This window comes from Falco punctatus, assembly GCF_963210335.1.
Source record: "Falco punctatus genome assembly, chromosome: 12".
Classification (NCBI taxonomy): Eukaryota; Metazoa; Chordata; class Aves; order Falconiformes; family Falconidae; genus Falco; species Falco punctatus.
Genome location: NC_137592.1, coordinates 11,641,171 through 11,662,207, shown reverse-complemented (window position 1 = coordinate 11,662,207; position 21,037 = coordinate 11,641,171). Strand labels below are relative to the sequence as shown.

General features: G+C 37.7%; 1 protein-coding gene across 2 annotated transcripts in view; it reads right to left on the bottom strand.

The window, feature by feature from the left end:
- The window catches only part of CRIM1 (cysteine rich transmembrane BMP regulator 1), a 186,595-nt gene that overhangs the window by 95,291 nt on the left and 70,267 nt on the right, over positions 1–21,037 (bottom strand). The window contains exon 3 of one of the 2 annotated variants that reach the window (XM_080408923.1): positions 5,203–5,445. The exons of the other annotated variant lie outside the window; for it this stretch is intronic. Within the exon in view, the coding sequence (XP_080265049.1) occupies positions 5,203–5,445 (243 nt within the window). The remainder of the gene's footprint in view (positions 1–5,202; positions 5,446–21,037) is intronic. 2 annotated transcript variants of the gene reach the window in all.

Genomic DNA, 21,037 nt, shown 5'->3' with positions numbered 1-21,037 from the left:
TTATTACACTGGCTTTTCAACATATAGAATGTGCAATTTAGGGGCAAGATCTAAATAGCTACCTTGCATCTAAAGGTCCAGGATCAAGGCAATATTTGCATCTCTGATGCAACAGAGCATAAGAAAGATTTAACATTTTTCTGGAAGTCACGACTTTCTGAGGGTCCAGAGTCTGCTTCTACAGCAGCTAAGAAGCATCACATAACCCTTCCTTTCAGGTCAGATGCATTTCAGCTGGTCCTGCATGAATAACACAATGCAACCTGACGGTATCTGATAATGGTAGTTACACTTTCTGCTCTGGGAGAAGGAGAAAGAAAACATGAAAATATCTCTCCATGGCAATGCATCATCCTTTTTACATTCCTTCACACTTCAGAACATGTTAAATACAACCAGAACAGATAGAGTTCCTTGACTTTCAATGCATTTCTATCACTGTCTGAATCACTTCCCTAACTCTCCTATCACAGGTACTTCCCAGCATCAACAGCTGTATTTACTGATTTTTCTTTTCCTCCCTCACCATCATTGTCAACTTAAAAGCCATTTCTCCAAGTCCATTGAAAACATATCTGTAATTCTTCTCCAGTCCTTTCCCAATCTCATCTTCTCTCTGAAGTTCCTTCCACACCAGCTTCTAACAAAGCATCCAATAAAACAACACATGTACTATTTCTGTAAGCAACAGAAAAAAAAAAATTGTAATTCTATTTCTCTCAACTATGTATGAAAACTTGATTTTGCTGACCCTTGTCCTTAGTGCAAGACTGCAAAAATTCCAGCCCTGATTTTCAACACTGAAGCTGTACCAGGGTGGAGCACAAGTTACTTCGTGTATCATCACATACTACCTACTAAATTTCGCTGCTGATGTCAGACTTTCCATCAAGCCCTGACTGCACAGAATTCCCCAAAGAAATAAGCCAGACAATAACATACTCTTCACCATTGTGTTTCAACCAAGATTCAGTACCAGAAGAAAAACCCTCCACTTGAGTAAGAGTAATTTTCAGGCCGTGCAGGGATGCTGGAGAAGGTGCGTGAACGAAGGGTCTGACAGAAGGACTGCCAGAAGAACGACAAATGAGCGGTCTTTTCAGCAGACGTTCTGTTTACCATGACAGACGCTTCCCAACGCCTTCCCAAGGATGTCAGGAACTGAGAGATGACACTTCCCAGCTCACCAGATAGCACAACAACAGCAAAGTCACCAACAGAAGTACAACAAACATCTATTGGGTGACCACCAAAGTAAACTATTTACCTCTATTCAGAAGTAGCAGCTACAGCTCCTATCACAATTTCAGCAAAATACCTTTTAGAGTTTGACTCTGTCTTTAAATAAACAGGATTTTAAAAGCATCACTGCTCACACTGTTTTAGCTTCTCAGCAAAAGAGGCCCATATATTCATACAAATCTTGTGTCAGGTTATTTTTATTTTTACTGTCAAGACATTATGCAGCTCCATTCAAGACTGTTCCTTCAAACCATCTTTAAGAAAAAACAAAACGTATTTTTGAGCGTGCTTTTTCAGAACCGTAACTCCCAGCTTCCAGCTAAACTCAGGGCTCATGCAGTAAGCTCACTGCTCACGAATGGCCAGTTTTACACAGCTTGTAGGAACAAAGTAGGTTGCTTATGGCACCAGACCAGTGTTTTCTCACCTCTGAGCTTAGCAACCATAGCAAAACAAAAGGGACATAACATAGCTGTTCTCTGTAGGCACCACAACGGCACGGAGGTGCTTGGTGGAGCAACGGGTAAGAACACTTCAGACAAATTAATCTGGAGGTTAACAGACAGTTCTGATTAAGCTACTAAGTTTCTTCACCGTTCATTTTATCTGAATGCTGATTCCTTTAATCATTGTATTCCTAAAGTAAATGAGGTATAAGAGGAAGTGGATCTCAAAATGAAGGATTTAATTTTTATTCTAATATTTAGTGGTATAGAAGCATTTCCTGTTTTCCCTTCAGAAACTCCGTTGCCAATCCCAGTATTTGAACATACGCAGTTCTCAGCAGAAGACTCCAAACTCAAACGCCACTGTAAGCTGGAGAGCAGTGACATCTTATTTAAGGAACAGAAATAAACACAATTTATGCTTTAATTGCACAAAAACCTTTATATAGCATAAGGCAGCACTGCTACCATAGGAAGCAGTCCTCCCAGCTCCTGGCAATCTGCTTCCACCAGAAAGCCCTTGCTGGTGCCAAACCCCTGCAGAGGCCGGTTAAGCAGCCATGAAGGTGCAGGATGCACATTCTGGTAGCAGCACTCATAGAACTAAAGTTTTTAGGTCTGTGGCAAAGTATGGAAAACAGTTTTCTCTGATGCGTAAACTACATAGACACATAGATACTATTCAGTAAAACTAGAGACATCGGCCCCATAAGAAGGTCTGCATGAACACCTACCTACCAGGCCTTACACTGTCCATGGTCCCATTTTTTTTACCAACATGGCATTAAAAACAGAGGAAGCATGTAACAGAGCACTGCTAGTTCAGCTCCTCTCCAACTCCTTTCCTACAATTCTTCAGGACACCAAGTAAAACTCTGAAGACACAAGGTTTATTACCAGGCTTATGATGGGCTGAATAAATATTCCTGCCACGTAAAGAGCATTAGCTGACTTCACTTTATGACCACGACTTCAACAGAACCACATGCATCTCTTCATACATACATAAAACCAGTTATATGCTACTGCATATACAGTAGTACAAGTATATATACACATAGAGAATAAATGGCATAAAACAGTGCAGGAGTAGCAGGATGGACTAGGTTGCCTCCAGAGTCATCTGGTCTTCCAACCTACGTTATTCTATAATTCTGTAAGCCTATGAATATACAATCCTAATAAAACAAGACACTCCACTGCCTGTTCTTAAACAAAGACTTTTTTTAAAACCACAGTGGTGAACACGATGGAACAGTTTAAATGGAACAAAACAGCAAGGTTAATGCTGATTTGCATATTTAAAAATTAAATCCCTAAAACTTTCTACAAGAAAGAAAAACATTTAAAAAAAAGATTTCAGTGGTTTTTCAGTTTATAATCTCCTTCATATATCAAGTACCAATTATTTTGTCTATACAAGTACAGTCTACACTCTGAAAATAAAGTTCCTCTGAAAACTGAAAGAAGTTCATATTTGCAAAGATTTGCAGTTTTAAAAAAATAAAAAAAGCCTTCTGTGGCAAGTAATTTGTAGTCTAATAAGATCTGCCAACATTCACCTACTCCTGTCCCTGTCTTCCAGTCTTGTGTTGGCTTGTTCTTCCTAATAGCACTCTGTATATTTCCACACTAATAGCACTCCTCCTTTTCCCCCTAAAGCCAAAACACTGCAAGAAGTAGGGGCCCCACTCACTCTGTGGTTTGTAGTTTAGCCATTACATCTTTCATCCGCTGTCACTGCAGGGATGCACAGAAGTACCCACCTACACTCCTCAGCCTCTTAGCCACTGCCTAAGAAACACACGCTCGTCGTCTCCCAAGTGAGGGAGAACTCTCTGCTTTCCCTTAGCCTCTCAGTTTCTAGTCCCTGTCGCAAAGTTCTACACTCCTCTTAAATCCCATTAAGCTCCTTCCCCAGTCTCTTCAAAGATTCTGCTTGCTCTTCCACCCTCCTAACATGCATCCTCATTTGTCCAGTCCCATATACCTTCACCCCTGAACTCCCTACAACAAAAAATACAAACTGTTTTAAAAAAACAATGTGCAGTTATGTATAAATCCACAAATGCAATAAATAATGACATATTCAATGTGAAGATTCTGTAATGCTAACAAGCTGAAAACACCCTTCAAGAAGTAACATACAAAGGTAAGTCTGGATGGAGTTATTTGCAAACTACAAGATGGGAATGCAAATAACAGTTGGAAGGACATGATAAGAGCTAACATTTATTTTAAGAAATAAAGAAATAATCAAAAGTCAGCAAGATAACATTCAGTAAAGGCATACTTGCAGTATAAATATAAAGAACTAAAATGTACACACACAGTGGTTCAGTAGCAGTCATGCTACAGAAAGATCTTGGGATCACAGCATTTCACAAATTAAATATAACTCTTTCAAAAGAGTCATCTCTTATTTAGAATTCTGCATGAAAGACAAAGTAATTATTCTACTGTATTTAGTGCTGATGAAGACTCACCCAAAATAGTACTCTGCTTTTGGACACCACATTTTAAAGACATGTGGATAAACTTAAGAAAACTATACAGAGGGGGCAACATAACAAGGAAGGAGCCAATAGAAACTATGCCATAAGAAATTATAGCTAATTCTAGGTAAAAGAAGATTAATGTTGACAAAACGTTCCAGAGAAAAACAATTGTTCACCAACTATTCAGGACAGAGAACGAAAGTTTGCCTGAATTTCCACACAGACAGATTTGCATTGGATAATGGGAAAAAACGCAAAGGGAAGCACTAGAAGACACAACGACTGCACAATCATCTTCTGTGGAAGATTTAAGAAAATGTTAAACAAGCAAAGGAAAAGCACAGCTTAAACATACTGTTTGCATATAAGATTTTGGATTATTCAATTTTATATGCCTGCTTTCATCCCTCTATTTTTATTATTCATTTTTACCAAAGCCTGGATCAAAAAGAAGAGTGAATTACATCTTACACTTCACAGAGAAAAATAAATCCCAAGAAAGGGTGATTTGTGTTCTCGTGAAATGGAAAATGGGCAAATACTGAAAATGTTGTAAAGTCTTTCAATATGCTCCTCCACAATCCTTTTGCTCTCCAGTTTTTAAGGGTCATCACTTTGTAATCTAGAGAAATATTCAGACAGAAACCTTAACTCCCTGTCTACGCACAACACTTTCTTACTACGAAAAAAACTTAGTATAATCTGATCAGTATATAAAGTATGTCACTTTCACTAGTAGCATCCACAGAAATGCAACATTCTCACTAGGCTAGCTTTCCTTTGTTGCTCGGTTTAAATTAATTGAAAAAAAAAAGTAGTAAAATTTATCATAATACTTATCTTTTTTTTTTTTTTAATGTGTATTGCCCACATATAACAATTTTAATTTTGAAGAAGAATCAGAAAAAATCAGAGGCTGTATAGGCTTTATTACATGCAATTATATAGGTGGTTGTGCTTATCAGACAATTAGAAAAAATTGAAAAACGGGGGGGAAAAAAAGCATCTACTTTTACCTGGTTTACATTCATAGAGATCACAGCATTCCCCAGGCTTTCCTGATGCCTTAGAAACCAATATATTCAAATAGCCAGGCTGGCAAACCTTCCTCAAGCAGCCTGCAGGATTACACACACATCGGCTCGGGAGTGGGCAGCATTCACCAGGAGGAGCGTAACCTTCAATCAAGATGGAATCTTCTGGACAGCGAGGAGAAAACTGGACCTCACAGCGGGCCTTGGAGCAATCAGGTTTCTCTTCTGAAAGGGAGAGAAAAATTAGCATGCCATATAGGTCAGTAAAACACCGTACTGAAGGTGTGAAGATGAGCTCAGATGAAGTTCCCCATCTTCCTCCTCCCCCCAAAACGATAAAAGAAAAGCAAACTGCTGCTGCTGAACTCATTAGCAAAAATTATGGAGTATGCTTAAAAAAAATCTTATTTACAAGAGGGCAGGTGCGTTACAAAACATTTTACAAAAATTCTAGTTTGTGCAATGTGCCTGACTGCTGAGCCACACAGGCTCAGAAACGGCTGCGGAGCTCCACATTTGGCCATGACATTAAGAAACACCTTGTCACATCATGCACAGCCCTGAAGTTCACACCTATACCTTCAGTTTCCTACAACTTTCCATACGAGCAACTGATTTCAATGGATTGATTTATTAAACTTGATTGACCCGAACTGAAATTTTACATCTTCAAAAAGCTGGTTAGATGTTCAACAGCTAACCTATTCGGACAGGCCATGCATTAGCAGAAGAGGATTTGTCCAGTACGTGCTCCCAATGCTCACACACTAAACGTGTTTCTATATACTTCAGTGGCCTAAACAGCAAAAGAGGAGAGGTTTGCCTGGCACTGCCTACAGGCACTAGAGGTTTGAGGAACTGGCTACAGGCACACAGCAGGAAGGAACAGAATATTGAGGAGCAAGGTCAACAGGTTGGTGGGAACTGTGACAAGCTGGACAAACAATGAGATAAGACAAAGACAGAATTAAAACACAGAAGAAGGTTCGTAGACAACTGGGTAACACTCTGCCAGAACTTGGAAAAGAAGTCAGGGTCCTCCATTCTCAAAAACCCCAAATCTTAATTCTGGCAAAAATATTCTGCCATACTCTTCAATGACTAAGACATACTGGGAAAAAATCAGACTGTTCCTGTGACTGATTTACTCTGTAATGCAAATGGTGAGAAACTTGCGTGTATCCAAGAGGGTCTCACTTTGCTCAATATACCTGAACGCAGTTAAAAACCAAGTGGATTCCAGACACTCAGAAGAGCACTATGTTTAGGCCAATGGGACATAGTGAAGTGCTCGGAGGCAACTCAGGGAGACTTCCCAGGCTTGACCCCCACCCCCCCCACCCCCCCCAACAATAGAAACCCAAGATCTGAATTTATAACTGTTTGTACCACTCCTTGGTTATTTGCAGTTTTTTAAACTAGATGCTTCTACTACAAATGTCACTATTACACCAACAAAATGTATCCACTACTTTGATTGTTGTCATTACTTAGATGCAGAATAGTAGAAACAAGTAAAAACAACACTAAGTTTATAAATCTGATGTTTAAGCCAATGTGATTTTAAAAATGAAATCTCTAGCGATAATTTCAATGACTAAGATGTAACAAATATGAGCATTTTTGATAAAAAGTCAAGAATACTTTCTCCAAAATTTTAGTAACTCACTGTTTTTAGAGTTACCAATATTACTGGATATTATGTTTGAGTTTTCTTAAACAAAAAGCAACAAATGTGTAATTCTGCTTCCAAACATGCACTGAATGTCAGTAACGGCAGTATTCATTTTTACACTTAATTGTAGCATATTCTTTGGCATTCTAGGTCATATGGAAAAATCAAAGCAGTATTGCTTGTCTACATGGTTGATTTACTAACTGTGCTTAAGTTTAAATGAAACTTAGAGGGATATAATGCCTAGACACGTAAGTGCTTAGAAAAATATTAATCTAGGTCTTAGCATTAGTAATTGCAAAAGGAAAACACGAATATAAACATTTGCCTCAATTTTAGTCACCAAATATAGCAACACAGAATAACAAAATAATTACATGTATTTCCTTCACGTACAAGTACTTTATATTTTTTCTTACAAGCAACAGAGATTACTAACTTAAATGTGATAATAGATAGTGTCACAACTTCTTTCTTACATTTAAAACCCCCACTATTTCCATCAATCTTTAAAATAGCCTAAGGTAGACATGTATTTTACCTAGAATTCTAAACAACATTTGTAAGACCAATTTTTTTAAAAAACCTGTCCTTATATTTAAGTTCTTATTGCTTTATTAAACACATTGTTCAGACTGAACATTACTGGTTACAAAGGTTCACTGTGGGATGTTGTATAAATAATAGATAACATACTAGTTTCACTATTTTATTGATATTCTTTAGTTTATGGATATAATAAAAGGCTTGACATTCTCGCTTTTAAAAATCTTTTCATTTTACACTGCATGTTGTTCAGTCATGCCTAGAGAAGTGACACAACAGTAGTGCAGCAGAAGCCCCTGATGTTCATACCCATGTTGGACCCTTAAATTCACAGTTATGACTTGTTTTGCCCTAGCATTATGCGCGCAGTGATTTTCTGATTTACACCACTCACAGATAATTCCATCCTCATGCAGTCTTTCTTGTGAAGAGGCTTTTTATTACACATTTCTAAAAGTTTACCTACTATTTTTACTTTATTGCATTTACATACATACAACTTTCAGAAATGCAAGGTTTGTCAGAAACACACGTCAAAGTGTTGGGATTCAGACTATTCAGAACTCTAAATACTTATTTTTAAGACCAATGCAAAGCCTACTATTGGAGCTGATTAGAGCATCTAGCAAAAATATGAAGAAAACAAGGATATGTCACTATCAGCACGTAAGAAGCATCAAAGGCAGCTGAAGAAAGAGAAATTCAAAACAGAGAACTGTAATGAGTATTTTTATACTAAACATTCACTCAGTGTTCCAGTCATCATCCTCGATAACCTCTTCCACGTTACTGTGCTCAGCGTAGTTAACTGTAACGGCATACAATAGGACTCTACCATTAAATAAAACCAGCGCAGCTTTCAGAGGAAATGGTTTAAACACAACCAACCACCACCTTGCAAGTACATGTTTATGTTTTAATACCTGGTTACACAACACCACTAGATATTTAGAAATTAGACCTAAGGTTTTCTTTTTAGCACAGCATTAGTTATCTTTGTACTTCATAGTCCTGAAAAACAAGCAGCCAACCTCCCCCTTCCTCCTACTACTTCTGTAAATATTGTGCTTCCAAATTATGATCTCAAACTACGCACATGGTAAACCATTCCCTCCCCAGTATACAAATACAACCGAGCAAGAAGAAAGTCAAATATATTAACCCAAGCTGTGTCAAGCCAACAGACAGTTGTTGTTGAAGAACAGAAGTCCTTCAGCTTCCCTAACTCCAGCGCACAACAGAACCAAGGGCAGGTAAAGACATTTTTTGCAGAGTATGTCATGATTTGGTTCTCAGTTTTGGTGTGGTTTTCCTTTTATAGAAAGGAGCGAGTGACTGAAATGCTATGTGACTGGCAGTATTTAAAGTGTTTTCTTGTAGAGTCCCTAGTTCATACTTCTGAAAATAATCTATCTAAAACAGAAAAATCCAGAAGCTCCCAGTGTAACATCACTATATTTTAGTTAAAACTTCCAACCAGCTAGCACCATGCTAGCATAACTTCATCCTCAGCCCAGCACCCACTGCAATATACGAAGCTCGGAGTCCTGTTTTACCGCAGTTCAGTAAGAGCTGATGAGGGCTCCTCATTTTGGTACCAAGCCTGAATAAAAGCATTACTTTTAAGCAACCATTCCGAAAAGTTTCAAGGTTTTCCTTCTTGTTATCTCAGCAAATGGCAAGCATACACATCTCTGTTTATAAAGGTTTGTATATGAGACATTTTTCTACAATTCATTGTACTGAACTTATTTACCTTTTCATTACCTGGTCGAAGAAGGCATCAAAATTGAATTTGTTCTCAAAATAAATTACAAACGTTAAATAGTGTCACTGCTTTAGCAGGATTCCTGATTTAATTCCATTACATACAGCTATTTAAGATTTCATCAAACAAGAGGAATAATTTAATAGCTTTTTTTCCCTTTATTAAGAAACTTCTATCCCTTACAAATGGAACACATAAGAAAACACGTCAGAGCAGAATAATTAAAACCACAACAGACTACCTCAAAAGACAGAAAGGTAGGGCAATGGCAAGCTGCACTCCACAGAAAACAACTGTGAAATCACTCACCAGCAATGTTTTTGCTACTTTACCCCTTGCACACACCAAACGGGAACTATTTCAAAGTAGCTTCTCAATTGACCAAGGCAGATTCACAATAGCAGCTATGGCTTCTCTGTCAAACACACACGGACACTATAAAGCACTGACCTGTCTCCTAGATGTTGTTCTAAGCTATTGTCCATTACACAAATCAGGATCTTCCTAACCAATATCTTCAAAGTCAAACAAGGTATCAGGACTTAAAAATCCATTTTATTATCTTAGTTTTGATAATAAATAGAACATAAACAATTACTATTTTGTGCCCAGAAACAGGGGAATTTCATTTTTCAAAGTGGTGTATCTAACCTAAAAAAATCAGATTTTCAAGGAAAGGAAGAGCTATATATGTGACTTACTGTGAAATAAATTAACGCATAAAATACTGAAGATACTTATTCCTGAATAAGAAAGCATCTTTACACACAGATTACACAACAAGAAGATACACATGCATCATATTCTCCTAACCCATAATGTAGATCCCCTTACAAGAACAATTTCATACAGCCTTAAGTGTACGTAGAAAGACAGTAAAACTATTTCTTAAAGCAGAAGTCTGGTTTTGGAATTAAGAGTTTCTATTCAGGACATTTATCACACTAATTAAAATACATTTTTATCATATATTGTTCTACCTCTACCATTGAAGTGGCTGATAGGTCTCATTTAATAAGTTGACTTTCAGCAAGGCAAGAAATTGCTTATACAACTCACCAATTAATTTAATGAAGTGAGGAGTTGTATACACTTTTGCTGTTTGATTTTCACAGAATCAGACAGTTAATGGAAAAAGCATACACAACTTAATCATATTTCAGCCTCTCCCTTAAAAAAACCAGAAACCATTAACAAGGAGAACAATTACTTGTCAAAGATGCATCCATCAAACTTCTCCTAAATTAAGTCTGAACAGATAACCTACAACCCACTAAGAAAAACTTAGTTAGCTGCGAACGCCTTTATGTGCAAAAAAGCAGCATTTCAAATGACTACACAAAGAACAGCGACTCTCAGTTTGCTGATGAGGTTTCTCTGTGGGACACATTCTCTTTATAGCCTTTCATCAAACACCATCGAAGCTGGAAGTGCTCTGGTACTGCTGACATCTCACCAGCCTGAGCCAACAAAGAATCTCTACACAGATAAAGGAAGAGTCTGGATCAATGAAGCTTTTACAAACTCTATTCTAAGCCAGTCAATCTTCTCAAGAAATTCAGAGGTGTATCTGGAAAGATAACATTTCTAATAAACCGAACACTATCCAAACAGGAAAACTGACATTTTTATTAATAATTCAAAATAAGACTCTTGTCCTTGGAAACACACTTCATCTCTCCTATAAAAGGCAGCCTCACAGGCCTTTTAATGTAAAATTATTCAGTTTACCAGAGACAGTGCTATTTCTAGGTATAAATTACTACTGGTATCAGACTTGCACAGATTTGCATTTCAAGACAAATTCTACTTTCTATAGGTCTGGAGGTTCAGGCTTCCTTGCTGTTACTTTGCAAATAGCCTGCAAAACCCCCCTGCCATAACTACACTCCTGACGGAGGACACCCTACAATTACCAAGAATAATTGAACCACCCGTTACAATGTGTAACTGAAAAATAACAGCTCAGTAAGTTACAATGTACTGTGTGCTTTAGCATTAAAATGGGGATTGCTCATTTAAAATTCAGGATGTCTCAAAGCCACTTCTCATTGTCATCAGATTTTCATCTCTGAGGCACGCAGGGAAGTTGTAGCATCTCAGAAGTCAAGGCTTAACAGCATTCAAACTGACCCTTCACTGCAACCACAGCGTAGGTATTAAGGAGTGCATGAAGGGGAAGAGAGCAATCTTCAAAGGCTAGGATAAAGAGAAGAAACCAAGATGTGGATTTGTTCTTTTTTCTTTGCCATCTAGAAAAGAGTCTGTCACAAAGCACCAGCCATAAAGCCAAAAGAAACCTTCACAAAGTTTCTCCATATCAAAAGGTACTCTGTATTTTTTAAATTATGTTTCCCATGACCTTACCAAGTTATTATAGGGAAGTGGAGGTAAAACAGCAAGTTATCAAAGTCTTTGTGCTACAACCAATGCGTTCTCTGAAAGAAGGTAGCTTCTTTAGCTTCCTGAAAGGTTTAGATGATACTCACTAAAACTGGCTACTAGCTAGAGATGTTTTTATTAAGACAGTCACTGAATATAGAAGTCTGGATCTCAGGGTTTTTTTGTTTTGATAAACTAGAGTAGCTGTAACAAAACCCAACTAAGCATACACCACCACCGCCCCTCTTGGCTAGTACCAAAGCAGTATGGAAGTACAAATGATTCTTGAAGAAGAACTGAAAACTTTGCCTTCACCTCTCTATCAAATTCTTTTCCTTCATTACGTTTGCACGCTCTGCTTTGACACGCAGAGAAAGTATACGCCAAGTTTAGTTAATGAGAAAAGCAGAACAGTTAAAGCATTGGTTAGCACAGCAAACGGATCCTGAGATATAACCTAGTGTGGGAGAAAGAGAGAAGAAAAGCCCCGATGGGGGTGGGAGGGTCTTCTCCTCATTCTTCAGGTGAAAGAAAACTGATGCGCGCTTTTCTGGAAACCTTTTCAGGGAGGGATTTTTTATCATTTTGTCAAAACTTTGTATGACCAGAGATGCCTTTACTCAGTCACCATAGTAACGAGGACAGAATGTTTTCATCCAAGGAGAAGGCTGAAGACAGACTATCGGAGGGTCAGGTCCGAATGCTTCCACCGAGACACTTAAACTGTTCTACAGCTGCTCCTTTAAAAACAAGTTTTTAATATGTACACATATGGATATACATATACATACGTATATACACAAACAGGGACAGAGAGAAAAAAATCCTTTTTTTTTTTTTCCTGTTAGGTCCCTAAGAAGGATACAGAATAAGAAGCATTTTGAAATAGCTAGCTTCATATTTCCTTTTTCAGAGCGGTTCAAAATAGAACGTGGTTCACAAAGATGAACATTTTGTATGACTAAGCAAAGTGATCCACTCAGGTCAACATACATGCTTTCAAGACACGTGTTGTTCAGCTTTGCATTTTTGTTTCACTGTAAACTGGTTTTGTGAAATCTAGGCTAAAATACAGCCACTTTTACTGTACAGTCTTACAGTCATCACTGAAACACATACTAAACAATAGGCATACTGTACCGTTATACAGTGGCAGGAAGGAAATATTAAAAGGATTAGGGATAAACAAGAAAAATGATTACCCAGCTGAAGCAGTCAGACAGACAGGGATCGATATCAGAATGCAAAATACCCAAAAGGATTTTCAAGAATCAAAAGGACAGTTATAGTAGATTAAAAAATGAGATTACCTTACACATACAATATGCACATTACTGTATACGGATGAACTGCTAGAAATAAAAAAAAAAAAAAAAAAAGAACTAGAGCCTGACCTTTTACCTAAAACTGAACTTTATTTAAAATCCATTCTGTTTTTTAAACAAGTTTTGCTTTGCCTTCCAGCATTCTGGCACTCTGGATTCCACATACTACACAGTGGAGCAATCTGTCCCACCCATACTACAGCCTAATCTTGTGATACAACAGGAACAGTCGGCGACTAACGTAGGTTAAAAAACAGTCACACACAAAAAGGCAGTCACAGATACAAGTTTTACTAAATACACACTTGTCAATATACATCTTCGCAACACGGTATTCACTACAGATTTGCCAAAGTTTTTTCATTTCAAGTACCAAATAACCAGGAATGAGGATTACGCCCCTCAAGATGGCTAAGGCCAAGAAAGACAACCATCCCATTTGGATAGCAAAGCTATTAGGACATTATAAATCCACCTCCTCAACTTTTTTTCTTTTTCAATACTGAAAATATTAAAAAGAAAGATGGTAATTCAAAACCAAACACACAGCACAAGTGCAATCAGGCCTTAAGCCAAACCCTTGTCTACAAAAGAAAGGGTTTTAACGGAATCAACGAGTATTCGTCACACCCTGCATCTACGCGCAGATGCAAGTTCTGTGAAACAAATACTGTTTGTGGCAGTAGCTGCATTTGGGTTCAGACCTCCCAGCTTAGAAACAGTTCAAGTCTGGGAAACTGAAAGGTAGTTTTCCTTTTCCTCCATTTCACTTAAAACCTCCTTTCAATGGATATGCATTAACATTTTAAAACATAAATTAACAGCTTGACACCAACAAAACCTAGAATGGATAACGTCAGCTTCCTGACGGAACTGTACAGGCAGAGGCCAGGAGCCCAGCCCGCTGCCCTGCGGGCAGGGAGAGGTGTGCCACCCCAGGGACAGGATCCACTGCCACTGGGAACTGCACTGCTTTCAATAGCAATAAAGCACCTTTACACTTCAGTATTGAAAATCCTTCAGAAGTGGAGAGATGAGCAGGAAACTATGTGTAGTCCATTGTAAAAAGAAAAATGAAATCCGTTACCTCCATTGTAAAAAAAAAAAAACAAACCAAAAAAAAAAACAACCATGAAAAAATCCATCAAAAACGCCCACAAAAACCCAAAACCAACAACAACAACAAAAACATAAACAAAATCCACAGCCAAAACCACCAAAACCTAATCAAACCAAACTCCAGTGTTTTCAGTGCTGTCGTGACTGGAATAACATTGTACCCTGCAATTTCTTTATATAAAAGAGCATATTATTCTGGATGAATGATACAACTCCTACTATTGCTCAATCTTTATACTGGCAAATCAACTGAAATCTCCAAAGAAAGAAAGAGTATGTAAACAGTAATGAGGTGGTCTCAACTACAGAGCCAAGACTTTAACAGAATGCCAAAACATTTTGGAAGTATCCCAAAAATGAAAATGCCAAATGCGCAACCGGTATAAACTGCATACACTTCAAGGACTTACAAAATTGTACACCAGTAGTAAACGTACCTAAAGCAGAAAGTACTCTTTATGACAAAGATAAAAGCAGCTGCAAACCAAAGCTAATGCTGAATGCGTACCAGAATGATGACAAAGCACAAATATTTGGAACAATTCTGCTCAATATAGCTTACGAAAAACATAAGCTAGCTGACATCTGGAGAAATAATCACAAGCATTCACTGAAGGAGAGGTACTGCGACACACACCTTGGTGTGACAGAGAGAAAGGATTTGGATTTGGGCACGCAACTTACACCCCTCAAAGGGCAAACACCTCTGGACTTACGGAGAACCAAACGACATGCTCTACCACACAATCACACCTGAAGTAGTAGCCTCAAATCACCATTGGCCTCCTAACCAAAGTCTGAAAACATCAGCGTGACAGGGACCCAGAAAACACTTGCGTTTGCAACAAATGGAACCTACAATTAAAATAAATACATGATTTTACAAAGAAATGAGAATTCACATATGTAAGAAGTTAGCAACTGGGATAAAACTCAGAACAACAGGAACAGCAATTAGTTTTCCGGAATTAGATTTTAAAAAAGCAACTAAGGGGTAAAAATTAACTTAGAAGTGAGGAGGTTGATATTTAAAGGAGCACAACTTTTTGTTATTAGTGAAACTGAATCGACTCCTGTCTGCCCTTCAGTGTTTTAAGTTAATAAAAATAAATTCAAGATACCTGCTTTCTTAGTTCTCTGATACATACTAATGGTAAAAAACCCCCACCCAAACCCCCAAACCCAAACCCCCAAATCTAAACCCACGCACAATAAAACAAGGACTTAAATGCCTTAAGATACTTCGGCAAGTGAACTCCATTATGCAAAGCAGCTTTCCTAGCTCTTATGTTCGAAGGACCACTGCCTATTTTGCTAGCAGATGAACCATTTTTCTTAAATTCTTCCACAAAAACACTCAAGATGCATAACATCAGGAAAATCAATCCTGTTTATTTCATTCTTCCCTTTACTAACTTAAGATACAGCTATCAGAAAGTATGAAGAGAGGCAGTTTACCTCTTCCAGGCAAACAGAAGGTGACTACTTCCAACGCCCAAGCATTTCGGGACGTTTTCATTCTCCAGCTGCTATGGTTCATCTCTCTTGACTTCTCTGGGTTGGCTTCTTCCTAAATTCTTCTAAATAGCCCCTCTAAATTCTCTAAAAGTATCTCTAACGATTTTCCATATTACCCAAGATCTTTTCAGCATGACTATTTCTGTTAAATTTGTCTTCCTAGAATGAATTTTAACAAGCCTTACTTTGCAATTCATCAATTACCAAATCTGCATCAGCTTACTGAACAAAATTGCTATGTGTTGCTTGAGACAACGGAAAAAGAGCTCTAGCTGTAAGCAGAAATATGGCAGCAAAGCAGAAGGGGACATTATAATTTTGGGTTAAATCTATACGACACAGTGAATTCTTGTAAAAATTCTTGGCGCCTTGCAGTGAAGATGTTCTACAATATTTTTACTACATTTCCAATTACAAGAAAAATTGTCAACATGAAAGAATTTACTAAACAGCTCAGTTGTCCAGAAAAAGTAGATATAGGTTTTTACTAGATTTACTTTTGCAGAGAAATGACACTTGACAAAACTCTAGTTAAGAGCATTTCACTGAATACAGAAACGGTGGATATTCCACATAAAACATTATCCTTTATCAAAGACAAAGTCTTCTAATTAACTGCCACATCTCACACTTAAGATGCAAGATGCACAAATAAGCAGTATATCAGAAGACTCAGTTGTAAAAGAAATTAAAGCACTCTTTTCTTTGGTTCTTATACTGGAGGCAATTGCTTATATTCCATGTAAAAATATGGAATATTTAAAATCCACCATTTTCTGGAGGTAGGCTTTCTTGAATCCAAAGAACACCTGCACTAGGAAAAATAAAATTAAATAAAGCACTTAAACATCACATAATGCATTTTGTTAAATCCCATGTTCCTGCTTGCAATACCTGTTTTCAGTGCTAGATTGGATGGATTTCTGTTTTTTCGTAACTATCAATCACACAAAAAATACTATTTATTGGGAAAAACAACAGCAAATGTCAAGAAGCAGCACAGGACGTCTTCGTTTTAGTCTAAGACGTAAGGAGTTTAAGCTTGAGAAAACAGGTGTTCAACTGTTTGCAGAAAAGTTGTGGAGAACTGATTAGAAACATACAGACAGCCAGACAAGTGGAAATTTGATAATCTTACTCTTCCTGCTTCCAAACTACAGCAGCATCCAAACCAGAAATACCTACACATTTAGGAAAAAGAAAAGGAGCAACATAAGTCACATGCACACATGTATCCATAAGCAGCCCTCCAGTGGACTGAAGACCGCAAGGAACCACAGTACAGGAAGGGCAAACAAGCTGCTCCATTCTGCAATACCACCGCACAAAACCCAACGTAAGAAGCCAGATTAATTTTAACACCAACTCAGGAATATGCGATATCCGCAGTCTTCATTCCTCACATAGTCACTGAACAGGTGCCTGCAGAGGGCTATGCAGGTAGATAAATGCTCAAAACAGACGGTATCAGTTAAACACAGCATGACATCCATTATATGTTAAATGCTACCAGATATCACCACCCTGCTGCATCACCCCTTATTCTACCTCAAAACAGCAACATCCCACAGAGGGAATTAAATATCAGAACTACAAAAAAGCAGAAAGTCAGAGCTTACACAGCACTAAGCTTCTGTTAACACTAGTACAAGGATTTTGCTGACTGCAGTAGTCATTAAACTTGGACCCCTCTATTTCAAGCTGGACGAATGCCAACACCTTTTATCATGAACAAAAGACAGCAAGTCTGGAAAAAGACCAACAATCCTATGCCAAATACATTAAAATAATCTCTCAATTTCAGAATATTGTTGGCTGCAATGTTCTTTAATTAGATTCAGTTTCTGATCTCATTTGAAGCTTACAGTTGTGTATTAACTGGCTAGAAAGCTTGTTCCCAAGAGCAGCTTAAAGGGGAATGATCTACACGACTGCAAGGATGGCAATCTCTTTTTCCCAGGTGTACTGTTTGGATTTATTTATTTATTTAGCAGTCAAAGTAGAAGAGTATCACAAATTACCCTGGCTCAGGGATTTATTCTGATTCTATACCCTGCGATTTTCTTTTTCTTCCTTGCTTATCCTTTCCTCTTAAGTTACGCACTTTCTGTTTACGCCCTCTTTAAAGCAAACCTCCAAAGCTATCTACTTCACATCTTTTCTAACCTTTCGTCTTTCCGATGATATATCTCCATCAGTACAACATACAGCGACACACTTTGTGTAACAATCTACCTTAGTACAAAATATTATTTTCAGATGCAGAAATATTGAATTAGTGTAATTTCTTAGGGCAGTTTGACTAAGCTTCGAATGCAGATTTAATTGACAAGCACTAAAATGCAGGTTACATAGCTTTGTGGAACATTGTGGATAGTGACAGAAGTTACTGCCAGGAAACTGCAGACACAGTCACTCTTTGTAAGTGAAGAAAATCAGTATAATATCCAGTAAGATTCCCATGATGGCACTCCTTGCATAGGTCACAGGGACTGAGTCACATGCAAAGCCATTTTCAGATCATACTCTGTACAGTACATGGCTCAGGGATGAGACACATCAACGTACATTAATCCCACATGTAAGTCTGCAGCAAACACATTAGTTTAGAGAGTATAAGGTTCAGTTATCAGAAAGAAGGCATACTACCTTATTAATAAACTGGTCAAGTACATAAGATGGCACCTAATCCAGAAGAGTGGTATTAGCCTCTCCAAAACAGGAGAGAGCCAGCAGTGACGTATCTGATGAGCTGACAGACTCCTCGGCAAACCTGGGAAAACTCTACCAGGAGGAGGATGACAAACGCAGTTTTGAACAGCGACTACTGAGTGCCCCGAGGGAATCTGTCGCAAGGACAGTGGTCACACCTCACAAGCACACTCTGAGAGGCACCACGAGCAAAAAGACCAGAATTTTAGTTGAGAGCTGTTGTCAGCAAAATTATTCTATTGCTCAAACCAGACTAATGAAAAATAGTAGGAAAAAAGCTGAGGTTACTAGCAAACACTAGGAAATTCTATCTCAAAAGCTGCAATGATCCTTATAACGAAGATACAGCACTGTTCGTATGAACTAACACAATACATTTAAGAAATCCAAAGGCTGAGAACATATTCCTTCATAGAGTCCAAGCTGAGAAGTGGTATCACAGGAGTCAGCAAAGCCTGAGCAGTGCTAACCAGGAAAGCCTGTTGACATCCAACAGAAAGCAAAAGCTACCAAATAGCTTTACCAAATACCACAGACAATGATGCTTATGCATCTCAAAGCAGAGTGATGCTACTTCAAACAACACTCTTTTCATTATTTTCCACCATCTGGCCGGAAAGAGACACCAGAGAGAATGAAGTGTCACACAGATGAGTTATGTCACATGTCACTTAAATACCCCCTCCCACAGTGCACCTCAGCCAACAGCACTCCTCATGGTAAACCAGCAGCAACAGACATAAATGAGCAAGAATGAAAAATGTTTCTCTATACTCAAAAAAGGATCTTTAATTAAAGCTGTTGTAGGTGTTAATTGTTAATGAAGGCAGTATTAATGAGGTGAGTTTTTAAAGGAGACTGTTCATTAGCACAACAAAACACGCACATTTTTTTTCCAATAAAAGACCAAGTTGCATAATATACGACTTAGTATTACTGCTAGCAATCATACAATTCTCCTCTATCTTTCTTCCAACTGATGCAATGAATGCATTTTCTCAACACAGAATACATACATGCTTTCATGGAAATCTGGATCAAGACCTGCAAAGATTTACCAGAAATCCCTGCAATACAAGCATGCAGGAAAGACAAGATTAATTAATACTGATATGTCAACAATGATAAAATAGGATGCAAGTATGTCAACTCTGTCACCTGTGAAGCATGCCCTCAGCACCTCATCAGCATAAAAAGAAAGAATAATTGAAATACAACAGAAAAAAGTTAAAAGTTTTACTCTATATTTCTTACTACATGCATACCCTCCCCATCCACTGTCACATTAACATTTTTGATGTATGCTTAAAAGGAAGCAAAGCTATTAAGTTTAATAAATCTCTCACATACTTAACTTGCAGTATTCATCTTAACCTCATGCTTAACCCACATAGTGTTCTTGAAGCAGGTTTTTATATATCACCTTTAACATGCTGACCTTCTCCCATTTCATGTAATCTTCTTGAATCATGTTGTAGATTTCAAGGCATTTTAAAATAGCATTTAAACACCAACTATTTCAGAAAAAAAAAATAAAAAACCCCACTCAAACCAAAACAAAACTGAATGTCATAATGTAGCCACAATTTCTATTATGCTGTAAAACAAGCAAAACTTAGATGACACAAAAACGGACAAGCTTAAATAACCTGTAAAGGCACAGTTTAAGAAATACAGAATTTTTCTCTTTGGAAAGAAATTATTTATCTAGGAAGATTAAAGATCTTCAGTCAGCAAAAATTGCCTTAAATGTCTAATTTTGTAATCAAGGACTTCAAAATACTTGGTGTGAATATATACTGTCTCATGGCCTGCAAGTTACAATGTGGTAAGGAGGAGTGCTGACTAAAATAATAACAAGCAACCAGCAATAACAAGCAACTAGCAATAACAAGCAACCAGCAATAACAAGCAACTAGCAATAACAAGCAACCAGCAATAACAAGCAACCAGCAATAACAAACAACCAGCAATAACAAACAACCAGCAATAACAAACAACCAGCAATAACAAACACAAATCCCCCCTTCTAGTAAAAACAACACCTCCCTCCCCCAAATAAATACAAAGAGAAATGCATCACAAGAATAAAAGGGAAGAAAACAAAAAAATAACAAAAGAACAGAGAGTCTTATGTAACTAAGCAGCCAAACCAAGAGATACCAAATGGATAGAAAGGATGCTCCAACAGACAGAAGAGATAGAAGACTTAAGCCAAAATTTAGCATCACGTTCAACTGGACTGAGTTCTCATTCCTACTTTCAGTAATTCAGACAAGCTATTATTTTGCTCCTGTTTCACTTCCCAACCTACCACCATTTTTATGAACACAATTGCTTCCCAAGTGCAGGGGGACTTGTTCTGCATGTGGTTATCATGCTTTGTACAACACAAAATCCTTTTTTCAGTCAAGATCCCCAGAGGTACTACCACCCACCAAAGAAAAACTCCAACTGTTCAATATGTATCTGAGAACACTATACAGCTGCTAGAAAACTGGAATATTCAGCGAAAAAACTGCACAAGTTCATCTTCAATAGAAAAATTGCATCCGAGTGTACTTCCTCGACAAGAATCAGCTGAACAGAAGATAACACAAAGCACTATCACATGAATAGTCACTAATCGGTCACTGGCAAGTAGTGGCAAATTAGCGTTTTGTAAAGAAACTTCAGTTTACCAAGTTTGAAGTAGTCAAAATTCAGACTAAACCAAAGCATGATGTCTTCATTTTTCTTCTTTTAGTTAACCCTTAAACACTAGTCTATACA